The 18,299-nt window shown below is 38.0% G+C and overlaps 1 protein-coding gene across 1 annotated transcript in view; it reads right to left on the minus strand.

The window, feature by feature from the left end:
- LOC125240130 (zinc finger protein 467-like) overlaps positions 1-17,536 on the minus strand; it is a 41,490-nt gene extending 23,954 nt beyond the window's left edge. Inside the window, exons 1-4 of the mRNA XM_048147977.1 lie at positions 17,217-17,536; positions 16,966-17,113; positions 16,157-16,228; positions 15,031-15,090 (exon numbers count right to left, since the gene is read on the minus strand). Of these exons, the coding sequence (XP_048003934.1) occupies positions 15,031-15,090; positions 16,157-16,228; positions 16,966-17,113; positions 17,217-17,369 (433 nt within the window). The 5' untranslated portion in view covers positions 17,370-17,536. The remainder of the gene's footprint in view (positions 1-15,030; positions 15,091-16,156; positions 16,229-16,965; positions 17,114-17,216) is intronic.
- Positions 17,537-18,299: the final 763 nt, after the last annotated feature.

Consider the following 18,299-nt stretch of genomic DNA (forward strand, 5'->3'; position numbering starts at 1 on the left):
TTTACAACATTCTGCTGCTGCTATGAATTCTGCTTCTGTGCTGCTCAGTGCGACTACTGATTGTTTTCTTGAGCTCCATGCCACTGGTCCACCATTCAGCCAAATCACAAAACCAGAAGTGCTGCGCCTAGTGTCTGGATCTCCCGCGAAATCCGAATCACAGTAACCCCTGAGTACTTTATCATCTTTATTAAAGTGAATCCCTTTTTCTGTTGAGCCTTTCAGGAATCGCAAAATTGTCTTAGCATTATTCAAATCATTTAAATTTGGAGAATTTTGATGCCTCGAACAATAACCCACTTGAAAACTAATGTCTGGTCGCGTTTTATTCGAAAGATATAACAATGACCCTATCATCTCTCGGTAAAGCTCATGAGACTTAGTATCAACCTTTACTGACGGATGCTGTTCTATCAGAATTGTTGGACATTTACATTCTTTGGCATTGTTTAGATTAAATTTCTTAATGATTTTCTCACTGTATGTTTTCTGAAAAATTTTAATCCCATTTTCATCTTGCTTAATGTCCAAACCAATGTAATTGGTGACTTCATCTAAGACTCTTAGTTCAAAAGCCTTTCTAATTCTTTCTATTATGTACACTAGATCTTCTTCTTTCTCTCCAAGAACTAATCCATCATCGACATATACCGCAAGAATAATCTTCCTTTCACCCTCCATAACAAAAATGCATTGATCAAGTTTCATCTGCTTGAACCCCATCTTTATTAAAAACTCTGTAAACTTAATATTCCACATTAGTGGAGCTTGTTTCAGACCGTATAAGCTCTTGTTTAGTTTGCATACTTTGCCTTCTTTGTTGCTATAGCCTTTGGGTACCTTCATGTATATACATTCTTTCAAGTCTCCATGTAAAAAGGCTGTCTTCACATCAAACTGTTTTATTTTTAACCCTTTTGCCGCTGCAATAGAAAGTAAGATTCTTAAAGACGTACTATTAACTACCGGACTGTACGTCTCGTCATAATCTATTTTGTACTTTTGTTGAAAGCCTCTTGCAACTAGTCTGGCTTTATATCTGCCATCAGATTTTACTGTAAAAATCCACTTGCTAGTAACTAATTTTCTTCCTTTTGATTCCTGTTCATCCACAAATGACCACGTCTTATTTTCTTCAAGTGATTTAATTTCTTCTTTTATTGCCTTTTTCCATTTATCTTTTTCTTTTGATTCTATTGCCTCCTCGTAAGTCAACATTGAAGCTTCAGTATCATAATTCATTAAATAATCTTTATATCTATCAGGTAATCTGCGGTCTCTGGCAGGTTGAACTCTTCTATTTTGATTAACAGCACTATCAATATTTTGATTTTCAATACTTCCAACTCGATTTTCAACTTCTTCGTTATCAAAAAATTCTTCATTCCCATCATAAAATACTTCATTATTTTCTTCTTCTTCTTCAATTGTTTCTATTTCATTTGTTTCATTGTCTTTTGTTTTATCTTCATTTGTTTCGCCTTCATTTATTTCACCTTCATTTGTTTCACCTTCATTTATTTCACCTTCATTTGTTTCGCCATCATTTATTTCGCCTTCATTTGTTTCGCCATCATTTATTTCGCCTTCATTTGTTCCGCTTTCATTTGTTTCATCTTCTTTTGTTTCACCTTCTTTTGTTTCATCTTTTGTTTCATCTTCACTTGTTTCGCTTCCTAATCTTCTTAAATGAATAACACCTTCTCGAACATTCTCTGCATTTCTACTTCTTACTTTTCTTTTTAACATATCACCTTCTCGACTCTTCTCTATATTACTACTTCCTCCAACTCTTCTTGATGTACCTCCTTCTCGACCCTCCTCTCCATTGCTACTTGTTTCAATTCTTCTTAATGTATCTCCTTCTCGACCTTCATTACTGTTGACTCTTCTGACCTGATTTTCTTCCTGCCTGTTTATTTGATCTTCATTTTGTGTTGTGCCTTCTCTAACTGTCTCTTCAGTTTCTTCGTCGATTGTCCAAAGACCTCTAATACTTTCATCATTTTCTTCATTTGTATATATACCTTGCTCATCTTCATTTATTCTTACATCCCTCGCTCTTACAATTGTTTTTGTTTCATCCACCCATATTTTGTAACCATTCCTGATATAGCCAATCAGGATTCCCTTTTTGCATCTGACATCTAGCTTTCGTACACCAGAGTTTATTTTATAATAAGTTGTTGAACCAAAACGTCTTACATGTGATACATCAGGTTTGATGCCAAACCACATCTCTGCTGGAGTTTTGTCTTTGCCTTCTGTAGGACTTCTATTGATTAAGAAACTTGCAGTTATAAGAGCTTCACCCCATAGATAATTTGGAACTCGACCATCGAATATTAATGCTCTCGTTCGTTCTAACAAGGTTCTATTCAATCGCTCTGCTTTTCCATTTAATTGAGGAGTGTAGGGTATTGTTAGATCCATAATTATGCCCTTAGAGCTGCACCAAGACATTAGGTTATTGTTCGAGTATTCTTTTCCGTTGTCGCATCTGATTTTCCTAACTTTTGTATTGAAATGGTTCTCCGCTAAAGTCACAAACTGTTTTATTTTATCAAAGGCTTCACTTTTAAAAGTAATTAAGTAGACAACACAAAAATGTGTAAAGTCATCCAAAAAAGTAATAAAATATTTTTTATTATCCCAAGTGGGAATTTCTATCGGACCGCAAATGTCCGTATGGATAATTTCTAAAGGAAATTTTGCTTTAATTCTATTATTTTTGAAAGGTTTTCTAGTCATTTTTGCTTTAATGCATATTTCACAAAAGTTTTCTTTATGTTCCCCCCCAATTTTGATACCGTTCACCAGTTTAGCTAGACGCGGAACATCCGATACGTGACCCAGCCGACGATGCCAAATATCGGCGTTCTCAGAAAGCAAAACCTCGCGAACAGTGTTAGCAGAAAATTCTGTTTCATAAAGACCGTTTCTAGTTTTATATCCCGTAAGAATAATGCGATTATATTTCTTTACAGTTACCTTGTTTCCAACGAAGAGTACAGAAGCTGCATGATCAGTGGTTGAACTTACAGATATCAGGTTTCTAGAAATTGCAGGAACATGTAGTACATCTTCCAGTTCAAAACCATTTGTTTTTATTGTACCTATGGCTTGTGCGACGAGGTTCTCTGCATTAGCACATCTTATTTCTACATTTACATTTTCTGTGGAGTTAATTACATCATTATTATAGAACATGTGAGAGGATGCACCCGAATCAATAATGGCTCTAATACTAGTTGTATGCTTCTGTTGTTCACTCACCAGACTAAAAGTGCGACAAAATTTTTCAATGTGTCCCTTCCTGTTACATTTCCTACATACCTTTGTAGAAAAACATTCACTGGAAGTGTGGCCACTTTTATTGCATGTTGTGCATTTTTTATTATTACAGAATCTCGCAATATGCCCTCGTTGGTTACAATTAAAACAAATTCTTTCATTGCTTTTCATTGCTTCCTCTGTTTGGTGATTTATATCTGAATTGACTACTATTGAATAATTATTTTCAACAAGCTTAAGTTCTTTTTGAATTCGTTCGATTAAAATATGAATGGTTTGGTCAGACTTCGGAGTTACCTCCCATACAGTCCTGAAGTAATTTAATGTTGAAGGTAAAATGGTCAAAATCTTTTGTATAAGCATGTCATCATTTATTTTATTTGCGGTAGATTCTAGTTCAAAACACATATTTTGCAATTTGCTAATATCTTGAAGTATATCTCCAGTAAATTTGTAGTTATAAAATTCTATAACTCTGAGGTGACTGTCTTTTTCCACTTTGTAATTGAAGACAATATCTAATTTTTCAAAAATATCCTTTGTGGTTGAGCAATTAATCACATAATGTAAAATATTTTCATCTATTGAATTTAAAATATAGTATTTAGCTTTTGCGTCTTTACCTTTATCATCGGCTCCAATTCCTTTTGCATCCAGAAATAATTTAGCTAGTTTTCTCCAATTAGAATAATTCGTATTTAATTTCAAAGTCTTTATGTTGTCCTTGCTGTCCATGATGTAATTTACTTACAGTTTTCCTTTAACTATGAAGTTACTCCCGTTGCTAAGGTTATGTTGTCAACAACTGTGGTTGCTAACGTTATTCTCGCCGTACGAAAGCTGACTAAATAATGCTGAAAATTGCAAACACTTCCTAGCTTTAAATACAATGTTCCTTAATGTTGCGTATGGGCCATAACCTGTGGTGATTCCCACAGGAGGTCCTTGGAACAATAGGAAGGCACTTTGGTTTATCCGAACGTTATTTATTTATAATTTATTAATATTGATTTACACAAACATGTTTACATGTCGAGTCCTGTCAAAAGAGTGTCGTTTGAAAACTCAAAAGTCTGCACATAGACAACTGAGATTCCAAACTTAAAACTTGGTCAAGCATGAGTCGATTGCATATTCAACCTTCACAATAACACTCATCCCCTGTAAAGATCTTTGGGGACAGCTCAATCACATTTTTTGCCATACGAAATTAAACCTCATTACTGAAACAGAAAGTCGATCGTATCAGACTAGCGAAAACGGTCCACATGAGAGGGCATTGTTTGGGCTGGTGTCCCTCTCGCACGTGTTGCCAGTGTTAATGAGGTTCCCATATTAGTAGTATTTTTATCTGTATATTACCTGACTTTATAACTTCTTATTTTATTTTAATGTTATATTCAAACTAGGGTTTCGATATATTATCAAAAATTTGAAAATAATTATAATGTAATTATTATGATGCCAGTAAATCATAGATTTATATAATTAAAAAATAATTAAAAAATACTTTCTATTGGGTGTTAGTAGATTTAGTAGTAACTTTGAAAATTGACTGGTATCCCCAATTTATGACAGTGATGACGTCACTGAATAATGTTAACATTGCCAGCAAGTGCGAGAGGGACACCAGCCCAAACAATTACCTCTCATGTGGACACACTTTTTGACCTAACTAAACAATCTAGTTTAATAATTCTAAATCTATGTATCAATATTTGGTTCAAGCTAGGAACATACTCACAGATTACTAATATGTAGCTAGAACATACTACGCGGACGTCCGCCGTCGAGCGACCGATCAGTGTGCACGGTCTTCGGGACGTGGCTTCGGCTGACCAAAACATCCAGCGAGCTAGATTTCGATCGGACGTCCATGCGCTCAAGGCCACGTCCACGACAGTCGACCGATAGTTTGCACGGTAAAGCTAGGAACACACTACACGAACGTCCGTCGTAAATCGACCGCGGACGGGAATCTGGACAATGGAAATACACATAACCGTGCAAACTATCGGTCGACGGACGCGGACGTGGCCTTGAGCGCATGGACGTCCGATCGAAATCTGGCTCGCTGGATGTTTTGTTCCGTGCACATTGATCGGTCGCGGTCGATTTACGACGGACGTCCGCGTAGTGTGTTCCTAGCTTTAAGCTAGGAACATACTACGCGGACGTCCGCCGTCGAGTGCCGATCAATGTGCACGGACAAAACATCCAGCGAGCCAGATTTCAATCGGACGTCCATGCGCTCAAGGCCACGTCCACGACTGTCGACCGATAGTTTGCACGGTAAAGCTAGGAACACACTACGCGGACGTCCGTCGTAAATCGACCGCGGACGCGACCGAACAGTGTGCACGGAACAAAACATCCGGCGAGCCAGATTTCGATCGGACGTCCGTGCGCTCAAGGCCACGTCCGCGTCCGTCGACCGATAGTTTGCACGGTTAAGCTAGGAACATACTACGCGGACGTCCGTCGTAAAACGACCGCGACCGCGACCTATCAGTGTGCACGGAACAAAACATCCAGAGAGCCAGATTTCGATCGGACGTCCGTGCGCTCAAGGCCACGTCCGCGTCCGTCGACCGATAGTTTGCACGGTTATGACGTGTATTTCCATTGTCCAGATTCCCGTCCGCGGTCGATTCACGACGGACGTCCGCGTAGTGTGTTCCTAGCTTTATGTGTAATGTCATTGTCCAGATTCCCGTCCGCGGTCGATTCACGACGGACGTCCGCGTAGTGTGTTCCTAGCTTAAGTGTATATTCATTGTCCAGATCCGCGTCCGCCGTCGAGCGACCGCGATCGATCAGTGTGCACGGACCAAAACATCTAGCGAGCCAGATTTCGATCGGACGTCTATGCGCTAGTGTATATTCATTGTCCAGATCCGCGTCCGCGGTCGCGTGACAACGGACGTCCGCGTAGTATGCTCCTAGCTTGTTCGTTTATAATTTTTGCTCCTTTTTGCCCATATATTTGTACCTAAATATGGTTTCTCTTTCCTAGTATCTTCTTAGTAGTTTGTGCTCTTTCCTAATAATATCATGAAAGTTGCAAATATTGCAAAGAAGCAATGTCTTGTTTTATTTTTGGGGGAATGAAATGAAAGGCATATTTATTTATGTTTATACATTTTGTTATTTATTACAATAAACTAGTTTCCTATGCTTAACATAAAATATTCTCTGCACTGTACGAAATAAAGCACCACATAATTTGAAGCAAAATATGGACAGTGGTTTGGTTTAAACATAATTTCTATTCAATAAGTCACAAAGAAATATAAAAAGTAAATGATTTGACTGTGACGTCACTCCTCAGTATTTCATGTAATTCCATAATTATTAGCAAATATTTTTGACAGTTCTTAAAAAGGAAACTAGCCTACATGTTTTACACATGGAAAATAGATAAAAAAAGCTAAATTAAAATTTTCTGTGGTAATTAAATCTTCGACAATTTACAAGTGTTATGGCTCCAGGCTCGGTGATTACTCCGCCAACGTCAAGGTTTAGCCCTTCGGGTGGCAGCACGGATACGTCAAATAGCTGTCAGGTGGCGGCGCCATTTTGCGCGAAAATGCTCAAGTGCCAGAGGGTCTGAAGTTGGTCTGAACGGTGATCAGCGAGATATTGGCGGGAGATACAAATTTAATTATTGTTTCTTATTTTTGTATGAAAGTTGTATATAAAAAGTTTGACGCTATAATGTGTATAAAATAGGCTTTTAATTACACTGACAAACATTTGCTGTCGATATGTAAGTAATTAGCAAATCCTCATTTTAACCTAAGCCAAGGAAAAATAATCCGGATTCTTGTATAAAACAGACTAAAAAATACATAAAAAAGCACTACTCTTAAGAAAAACACTTTTTTTACAAACATATACATGGATATACATCAAAAAAGGTAATAAAGTTACACTTTTGCATTGAGATTTTACATAATAAAAGCGTATTAAAATTGGGTATGAAATCCGTCTCGTAAAAAAACTGAGGTAACTTTCAAAATCTTGTTTTGTTATTATTTATCAATTATATGTTTGAAATTATATACTTGTTTTGTACAGCGTCTTAAGATATATGTATTATCACAGGCTTACGTAACAAAAGTTCCGATTTTCAAAAATAAATGAGTTGAAAAATAAGGCATGCGAAAGCTAAAATAGATAGATGACCTTCGTACATTCTTTCATAATACCAAGTTCTTAAAGTGGTTTAATTAAAATTTTGGGGGTTTCAAAGCTACATTAAATAACAATGTCTTAGTAGTGACATTTTTTAATAGAAAACGACATACAAATGGGACAAAGTTCGTCTAAATTATTACGCACATTTTATCCACATCGAAAATTGAATAAAATGGCCACGGTCATGACCTTGAATATTGTGTCTCGGTGATGAAAAATTATAGAGTTTTCAGTATAAAGATTATAAACTTTGGTTATCAAATAGTTAACCTAACGATTAAAGTGTTTTTTTAGGTTATTAGTACTAGATATATCTAAATAAACGCCCCATTCCTCGGGCCAAACCTATTCATCACACGATTATTTGAAATAAAATGCCAAATCAATAAGTGAAAACAATCAAATTTACGGTTAAACTATTGTAAACTGTTTAGTACTTACCCAGGCACATTATATTTAAATCCGTATACAATTTTGTATAGAAATACACACATAAAAACACAATTTGATAACATCAAATTTTTAGCAAAGGCCCTCTTGCCTGGCGCTTTTAAAATAAGGATTTTCTAATAATATTTATATTACAGGTAATTATTTTCGATGCGACAATTAATTATTGTGTTTTCCGCTATCTTCTATTGTTAAAGTTTTTGTAGCTTAGGTGCGCGCGCAAACGTTTAATTTTCCCGCCAAATACGCAATCACCATTCGGTCGACTCCCGGCGCCATGGCACTTGCGGCCATTTCAAATCGGCCGGGAGTCGACCGCTCAGCACTCGGGGACTTTTGAAATCGGCCGGGAGTCGACCGCTCAGCACTCCAGTGTTTAGGAAGGCACGCGTTTTATGAAGACGAGTGTCTGCCGAGCCCTTCATTTTTCAAATTTGCCCCCTTTTTCTAGTGCCGAGATTTGGTTGACCGTCTATAAATGAAATGGATCAGCAATAAAAAGAAATTAAATGATATGGAATATTTATTTTTTCTAGAGAAATCGTTACAATCACGTTGAAGTCTTTACAAAATAAGGTAGGTACAGCATCTCTGCAACACCATCGGCATGCAAAAAAAGTAAAAGCACTAGTTCGCAAAGTATTTTATACACATAGCTGGACATTAACTCGTTAATTAACGAAGTTTCGATTAACGGATTAACTTTTAAGTTAACTTTAAAAAATGTTAACGGATTCGTTAACTTCCGTTAAATTTCATCGTGTCCGTTAATCGTTAATCCAGCACCCCAAGCGGCTCGCTGCGCCGCGAAAACCACGTTCTGACTGCTACTGTAAAAGCCCGTAGTACGGTAAAACCTAGGATTTATCGGTAAAAGCAGATCCGTCGGTTATAATCAGTCTAAAGACCAATTGGCGACTTTGGATCACTTATTCGAGATCTTCTAAATCTTATTAGACGTGCTAGATCGATCACTAACCTGGGAATAGAGTGCTATCATCAGGCATGGGCCTTAGATTACTCTACCAAGTTATCGTGGCCCACAGCATCGAGTTGTCGTCTCAAATCTCAATCTGAAGAACCGACGCACCACGATCGCGACCGCATGAATGACCCAATAATTACCAATCCGAAGTAAAACCTAGGATTTAGCCAACCAACGGCGGTAAAAGCCCGAAGGGACCGTAATTATTACATTTCGGTTTTTTACCGATTGGCGTCACAGGTTTTAATGGTTTTTGGTGGATACTTAGTAAATACAAATACATTAATACCTACAGTGAAGTCCTATTTTTATGACGTGTTAACGGATTATCGATTAACTTTAACTTCCGTTAAATCTATCGAAATGTATCGCTTTAACGATTAACGAAGTTAACTTTTTAAATAACGGATTAACGATTATCGAAGTTAACTATTTGATTAACGGTGCCCAGCTACTCGTATGTTTATACAAACGTGATTATAGAGAGCTTTTCAGTCGAGTGCCATGTTTAGGCCAAGAAGCTTGCCAAGTGGCGTAATAGTAAGGTACGAGATTGAAGAGCTTGATTATATCACTGTTGTATACAATAGTCTTTTTAAGAGTTACTAAAATAAGTAATTCTAAAGTTAAGAATATATATGGAATGCTAAAAGAAAATATTGTGTATTTAACTACCTTACTTCTACTCCGACTTATTTGATACTCAAATTAACGTGAGTAAACTGTATTCATCTTTTTTGTTTTCTTTACTTTCCACTCCGTTCTATCACGTGTTCGACAAAGTACAGATTTTAAATTTTCAAACAAAGCAGAGAAAATAGAGATGCTATTTTTATTGGTAAGAATAAATAACAAGTTGATCGACGCAGCAGCGTGTTTTTATGAAAGGGTCAATTAAGTCCATGCGTCTGACGCGCCCGACGGGGCAACCGGTATTATTACGTTCAACCTAGGGTTGTTTTCTAATTTCACAAAATATCAACACATACAATTTTGGCGATTAAATATAAAGTATATTATTATATGGAAGCATCTGTACATAATAAGGTATTTAACATACATACATACATTCACGGCTGTGTCCAATAAAGGGGTAGGCAGGGCATATGAACTACTAAGTTTCAGCGCCACTCTTGGCAAAAAGGGGTTGAAAGAAATCCAAATTGTAAAGGTATTTAAAAACTCGCGTTTCGCTTGTTTCATAAAAACAACACCCGTGTTTTAATGCCTCTCATTATGCACCAGTCACATAAATAACTATTAACTGACTCGTGTACAGTAACAGCATTAACACACGGGAGCGCGCGTGAGCTGCGTGACAGAAGTCCCTTCCTTATTGAAGGAGCGTGAAATGTCAATGTCAGGTCTGAGTATCTGATTTAGGTCATTGCTGCGTTGTCAGGGTTCATACCAATGTGAGTCTTCTGGTGACGTCGCAGAGATGATTTACTAGTGCATTTGTAATCACAGTGGCTACATGCGTAAAGCTTTTCTCCGGTGTGTATTCTTTGGTGTCTTTGTAAGTTTGATTTGGTACTGCATTTATAAGCACAGTGACTACAGTGAAAAGGCTTCTCACCAGTATGTTTCATTACATGATTTTTTAGGCTTGACCTATGACTGCACCGGTACTCACAGTAACTACATGCGTAAGGCTTTTCTCCGGAGTGTGTTCTTTGGTGTTTTTGTAAATCTGATTTCGTGTTGCATTTATAAGCACAGTGACTACATGCGTAAGGCTTTTCTCCGGTGTGTACTCTCATGTGGGTTTGTAAGTCTGATCTGTGAATGCATTTATAAGCACAATGGCTACACTGAAAAGGCTTTTCGCCAGTATGTGTCATTAAATGTGTTTTTAGGCTTGACCTATGACTACACCGGTACTCACAGTGACTACATGCGTAAGGCTTTTCTCCGGTGTGTATTCTTAGGTGTCTTTCTAAGTGTGATTTCTTAGTGCATTTGTAATCGCAGTGGCTACATTGAAAAGCCTTCTCACCAGTGTGTGTCATTAGATGTGTTCTTAGGTTTGTCCTAAGATTACTCCGGTACTCACAGTGACTACATGCATAAGGCTTTTCTCCGGTGTGTATTCTTTGGTGACTTTGTAAGGTTGATTTCAGACTGAATTTGTAATCGCAGTGGATACATTGAAAAGGCTTTTCGCCAGTATGTGTCCTTTCATGTATTATTAGGATTGATCTGTAACTGCACTTGTAGTCGCAATTAATACACTGATAAGGCTTTACTCTGGTATTCAATGTCTTGCGTGTCTGTGGTGTTTTGTGTGTCTTCTTGTCTAAGGAAAGTATAGCTTGATGCTTGTGTAAATCACTTTTAATCACGCTTTCGAAACCGCAGTGACTTTTTAAATGAGCTCGCAAGCATCTCTTGGAAATTGTTGAATACTCACAATGAGCGCACATGAAATTTGTGACGCCATGTTCGAATTTTTCATGATCTAAAATAAGTGATTTAGTTTGGAATGTAGAACTACAAAAATCACAAGCGAATTGTTTTGTCGCTGACGGCAAGTGTTTGTCTTGAATGTGTTTATTTAAGATAGTTTCGTCTCTAAAACGTTCGCCACAGTGTTCGCAGGCGATTGGTTTGGCCCCGCTGAGAGCAGTCGCGTCGCCGCGGAGGCGCTCGAGCACCACGGAACAAGCTATCGAGAGCTGCTCCCTGGCGCGGGCGCTGCCGTCCGGACATACTGCAACATATCATTTAGAGTTACCAATCATAGACGTGAAAAAAAAATCCCATATAATATTTAAGTAATGTTATTTTAACTAAACCAGTAATTTCAGATGAGTATGAATTATTTACTCAGCGAAATTCACGTACATTTATTTTGAGATATATTGATAGGGAAATAAAATTCCATCAATAAAAATCCAACTATTTTAAAATTGAGTCTCTATTTGTATGAGAGCCGCATTGATTGGATCGCCGATGGGCAAACCTTCCTAATGCTACAGTTTGTGTTTCCACAGATATAAGAAGGAAGGAGATCGGACATGTCGGGCGATTTGTACTGGATACGCCTGCGGCAATTTTTGAACCCACACACTCTTACGGCTCAGCCACGACATTGGTCTAAGCGCGACAGCGGTGAGCGGCGGCCGTACATTGGAGCGAGACTCAGCGATGGGACTTTTCATTCGCACGTATGGCTGCCGCTCACAGAGATGTACTCGTACAAAATGGTTTTAAAAAAGCATTTAAATACAAAATGCAAAATACTTTTCAGATTTACTATTTCAAATGCAAAATGCCAAATAGTTTTGAGTTTTGTATTTCAAATGCTAAATGCAAAATAGGTATTTTCAAAATACTTTTTGAAAATAAAATACCTTTTGACCAAATCTCAGATATTTTTATTTATTTTCGGTATTAATAATCATGAGAAATAGAGTCACAATGCCGAACAAAAACGTCTAATAACATGGCACCTAATGAAAGTAATGAATGACATTTTGGTCATATTTATCAGTAGGCAATCAATGTTATTTTATTTTATTTATTAATAACATAACAGAATTTATTGATCGCCTACTATTTTTAGGTATTATTATACTTATTATATCTACTCACTTAAATAATGTAAAAAAAAACTAGACTAACGAAAAGAGAGCCATAGCCATGGAGCCCCATTTTTAACCCCCGACGCAAAAACGAAGGGATGTTATAAGTTTGACGTGTCTGTCTGTCTGTCTGTCCGTCTGTCTGTCTGTCTGTCTGTCTGTCTGTTTGTCTGTCTGTGTGTGTGTCTGTCTGTGGCATCGTAGCTCCCGAACGGATGAACCGATTTCGATTTAGTTTTTTTTATTTGAAAGCTGTGTTAGTCGGGAGTGTTCTTAGCCATGTTTCATGAAAATCGGTCCACTAGGTCGCGGTCGGGGGTTTCTTCAAAATTTTAATTTTGTGGTTAGGTTATTGTCATTATGTTGATTGTGCATCTAGTTCTTTTATTTCATACCTGTATCACCTAAATGCTGTTTATTTATTTTCATTCTATAGCTTAGGATTTTCACAATAGGAATAATAACTTAACACTTAGGTAGGTAATTAAATCAAAATCAGTCATTAGTACTCAGCACCAGCAGTTCAGCAAACAATAAATCCGTTAAATCGTCGGCGTCAGTGGCGTCACTTTCCATAGATAATATTCGTTTTCGTTTGACATTGACAGTGTCAAATTGACACTAGTCAGTCAGGCGCGCATGGCTAGCAGGCGCCTCTATCGGTCAAATTCGGCAATACAAGCGTCATTTGTTCAAATTTTGTTTGACTGGTAATGTTGGCTAAACTTAATTTAATCATAAAGTATTTTGCATTTTGAAATGCATGTTAAAAATGCAAAATTCATCTCAAAAAGTATTTCAAATAAAATACAAAATGTTTTTTACTAAAAGGCATTTAAATGCAAAATAGGTATTTTGTATTTGCATTTTAAATAGAATTATTTCAAATAAATCGCATCTCTGGCCGCTCACCGCTGCCGCGCTTAGACCAATGTCGTGGCTGGGCCGTTAGAGATGGACGCTGCTATTCGCTATTGAGCACTACACGCGCATCATTTCCATATCTGTGTACATGCGAACGGCCAGCGAGTCGTGTCACACGTGTCCCGCACGCACACAACGACAACTGTATGCTCAATGAGCTAACAACTGCGACACGATCGTCGCCGGCTTGTCCACAATGTCCACTCTCTAGTATAATATGCCCTGAGGTGTTTCTGGTTCGAGTTGGTACTCACGCGACATCTCATCGTCTTCGGCCGACGTCTCCGGCTTGACTGTGAACTCTTCATCTGAAACAAACATACTGTTCGTGGGATCGTGTCGACCTCGCCCCGGGCCGTGCCTAGTGCTACAGATCTCCTTCAGTGTGGCCACGCGTTAAAAATAAAATAAAGCCTTCGTTTAGCAAAATATCCTATTTATTGATATTTCAGGTACTTTCCCTCTATATGGCATAGCCGTGGGACACCCTGTATATATTTTTTGTATAAAACATTAAAAATTTCATGATTTCATAATATTTAAAAGTCGTTGAATAAATGTTGGTCAGTTTAAGAAGTATAATCTACTTAATTTTTTGATTTTGTTAAGGCCCGCAACTTTAACTGCTAACCAAAGTTTTTTTTAACACTAACGCTTTATTTGACATCGCCATATCGAATAACGAATAAGTTATTAATAATTCATTATTTTTCATTATCAGAACATTTATTCGAATTGTATTTTAATTTTAATGATATGTATTTTTTGTAATATTGACTCTAGAAGTCTAGACATACTCTAGAAGTCTAGACATTACTAATATTATAAACGGGAAATTGTATGTCTCTGTTTGTTTTTCCGTCTTTCACGTCAAAACGGAGCGACTAATTGACATGATTTTTTAAGTGGAGATAGTTGAACATGAGTGACATAGGCTACTTTTTGTCTCTTTCTAACGCGAGCGAAGCCGCGAGAAAAAGCTAGTTATGAATAAATGAATATGAGTATGCAGGCACTCACCCGGCAGCTCGCTGTCGTCGCTCGCGGCGCGCGCAGCCGTCGCGTCCAGCCGGAGCATCGCATCTGGACCAACACAACACGCTACATTCAACTCACCCCCGTGCGTGTAAGGCCTGAGCGCACGCTCACACTGGGCGCGCAGCGGGGCGGGCGCGGCGTGCATGTCGCACTATTGAAGCTCATACATGTGTCCTCACTCGACGCTGCAGAGTGCACCGAACGCTAGGAGCGTTCACTCAGGCCTCACACTGAGCCACACTAACCTCCTGGCTCAGAGGAACCTACCCTTTGCAATGGTTTCTCATCATATCATAATATCAAAGGATTTAGGTACAAACAACTACAAATCAATAATGTACATGGCGTTTAAGACTATCGTCACTTGACTGTGATAGTGACTTTAAGAACTAAGTACGTTTGCGTTTTCTAATCGTGTAGCGTAGGTTCACAGCTCCCAGATCTAGTAGTTTACATTTTCCTCATATTCTGTTAGATCAGTCTGAATGTCACATAATTTAAACAGATGCAGAACTACTAACTTCTAAACCTATAGTTAAACTGACTACTCACGCAATATCTCCTCAGGTGTGTCTTCATCCAGCATCTCCGGCTTGACCGCGGGCTCTTCACCTGAACCAAACAACTTTATAAGTCGCAGGCTAGTACAGTATAGCCACAAGCTAAGGAATGAGGGTTATAAACTAACTCAGAAGATGTGGTCTCAAACCACAATGTCTACAGACATTCTAAGAAAAGAAACTGACTGAGATATCGGCAACTGATACTTTGATTACATTTAACTTTAGAATGTTCTGTTCAAAAGAAAGAATCATATTTGCGATTGGATCCGAGTTCATTGATCATCAGTCATTAATTTCTTTTCTAATAGGTATCGAATATTTTAAAATTCAACTTGTTAACAAACATTAGTTGATTTTACCACTTAACTGAATCACAGAATATATAATAGTACAAGTACAAAAGGCCCACTGCTTTGATGTTCACGAAATGCCGCCTTTTTAAATGCCTACAAAAGTATTACAATGAAACGAGCCGCACGTGCTCGGCGGCCGGCGATAGGGTTGCCTATGGATGAAAACGAATTAATACTCAGATAAAATCTTATACTATTTTCTTCAAGTCCTGGGTACTTTCTAGGTATATATACAGTATTTGTATCTTTTTGTTTAAATACCAACGCGATAAGCCTAATTGAACTTTTCCATGGCACTTAATCAATAGTAGATCTGTGTAAGAATGTCTTATGGTATTTATTTTATTCATGTTTATTTAACTAAGCATTATTAGTCATTCCACACGCGGAAATCGCATATAAACCTTAAAAAAAACTCACGACGTAAAGTAACAATAGAAAATGTGAACGTGCGTTCCGTGAGAACGCGCGCCACCCCTAAGTAGGCCGCGAACTCGCGGCCGCCAGCATGTACTTGTAGCGCGGCGATAAAATCGCGGACTGAGCCGCCCCTGACTGAATTTAGACTTTTTATGCACATATTGTAGAGATGTAGATCCAGTTATGTATTCAACTGTACATAATTAGGCATTAAAACAATCATGTTTCAGTGCCTCTCATTATGCACATACCAGTCACATAAATAACTAATGTTGCTCCATGCTTGAGCTCATAAGAAGTTAAATAATTATAATGACTATCATTGTTGAGTAGTAGACTCACCTAGCTCCGACACACAAGTCTCTCCTGTATCCTGCATTTCTGGGTTATCATACTCAACCGCAGATTCTTCTTCTAGAGCAAACAAACAAAAAACAAGTCAATCTCTACAAACACAAAACTTGTCACTATTAGAGATGTAACGGATAGTTTGGCCGGATTCATCAAGTTAAGAATATGGGGCAAATTGTCAAAACTGAGGTTCAAAATTTTTAAGCCTGTGTCGAGAGGTGGCAGTCTATGCACTGTGACTACACAGTTTACTTAGACAGTAATTTTCTTTTTTTTTATACCACATCGGTGGCAAACAGGTATACGGCCCGCCTGATGGAAAGCGGCCGTCTATACTATACTTGATCCTCTTTGCCTAAATCAAGCAACATCTAAGGAGCAATGGTGCGATTGACGATGCAAGGTGTGTTTGTTATTGTAGGCATGTTTACGGCGGTTGTTGATACTTACTTCAAAGTATTTTCGTACTTTCAAATGCTTATAATTATTTTTTAGTTACATCTGACCGAAAAAAATATCCCTACACTTTTAGTCAAACCACAACAAACTAATCAATATTTTAGGCATAAAAACACTATCCGATATCCAACTGGATACTACTACTATCTGGAATTTGGCTTGATAGTAAAGTCACCAACCCTTTGGGTGGACTGTGGTACAGCCTGCTAGGGATTAACACAGGCGCCTATAATTAGGACACGAGATAAAGACTTCATGTGGTCGCGACGCTCAGCTCAGTGCCTTCCTTCTGATATTACATAACACTTATTACAGAGTTCTAACAGATGGTGCTTCCCGACCTTTGACGAGGCTCGCTCCCTGCGAGCGCGCCTGCAGCTCCGCCTGGCTGCGCTGCACTTGCAGCTTGAAGTCGCTCGCGTCTCGCAGGCGGCCCACGCACGTACAGCAGATGCCACTAGAGCCCGAGCCGCCCACTGCCAGCTGCAACTTAAATTATTCAGACATTTAATTAAACACCATGCTGTCCTAAGAGTTTTTACAGTATCATCCATTGACTTCACACACTTTTAAATTTGTTCACACAACTTACTTGAATATCGAAACACTCCTTGATCATGTCGGCATATATCTCCGTTTTGCCGAGATGTGTGTGCGGCGTCGTCAGGTCTTTGTCCGGGGGACACCGCAGGCAGCAGCAACACGCTTGCATCACGTCCATCGCAACCGCTCCGTTTGTATGCATATTGTATTCGCCAATTTCTACAAGTAGCTGTGACTACCAAACTCCAACAACGGGAATTCTCTTATGTGAAATAATAATGTATTTGAAATAAAAAGGTAGTACCTAACAGATGCTAACACTAACCAGGAGCAAGAGCGTTCAGTTATTTTTTTTTTAACAACATAACCTAACCTTCAAATCAAATCAAACTGAAGTGACAGTCATCACTTGACAGTTTTGATTTTGACATACTTTAAGAAGTTAACACACGACCGTACCATACCGCGACTTCGCAACTATTCACGTAAATGAGAGCGAGATAGAAAAATCTTCAATAAAGCCTAACAAAAAAGGATAAAAATTAAACTAAAATCGTTTATCCTAACCTAACTTACTGTTCTCATACAAAAGGTGTACAATAGTAACTCAATAGTTGCTACATGATAAGCGTTTTACAAAGACGGTGGCGCCATTTTTCAGTGGCAAGATTATTCAAGAATTTGCCAAGATTTGGTTGACCTGACTTGGATCCAATAGGCTAGTTTCCTATACTTAAAATAAAATATTTTATGCAGTGCACGAAATAAAACACCACATAATTAGAAGAATAATATGGACAGTAGTTATGTTTAAACATAATTTCTATTTAATAAGTCAAAGAGAAAGATGTAAAGTAAATGAATTGACCGTGACGTCACTCCTCAGTATTTCATAGTAATTTCATATTAGCAAATCGTTTTGACATTTCTTAAAAAGAAGCTGATTTGACTAGTAGGAAACTAGCCTATGAGAAAATGTGCTTGGATCTGACCGTCTATTGGCTACGTGCACGACAATTACGCCCACTACCATGTGAATTTGAAGTGGAAAATGTCAAAAAATGACATGTAAACAAACACTATATTTTAACGATTTTTCGTTAATTTTAAATAAATCGAATAACAAGAGCTA

This window comes from Leguminivora glycinivorella, chromosome 26, assembly GCF_023078275.1.
Source record: "Leguminivora glycinivorella isolate SPB_JAAS2020 chromosome 26, LegGlyc_1.1, whole genome shotgun sequence".
In the NCBI taxonomy this organism is placed as follows: domain Eukaryota; kingdom Metazoa; phylum Arthropoda; class Insecta; order Lepidoptera; family Tortricidae; genus Leguminivora; species Leguminivora glycinivorella.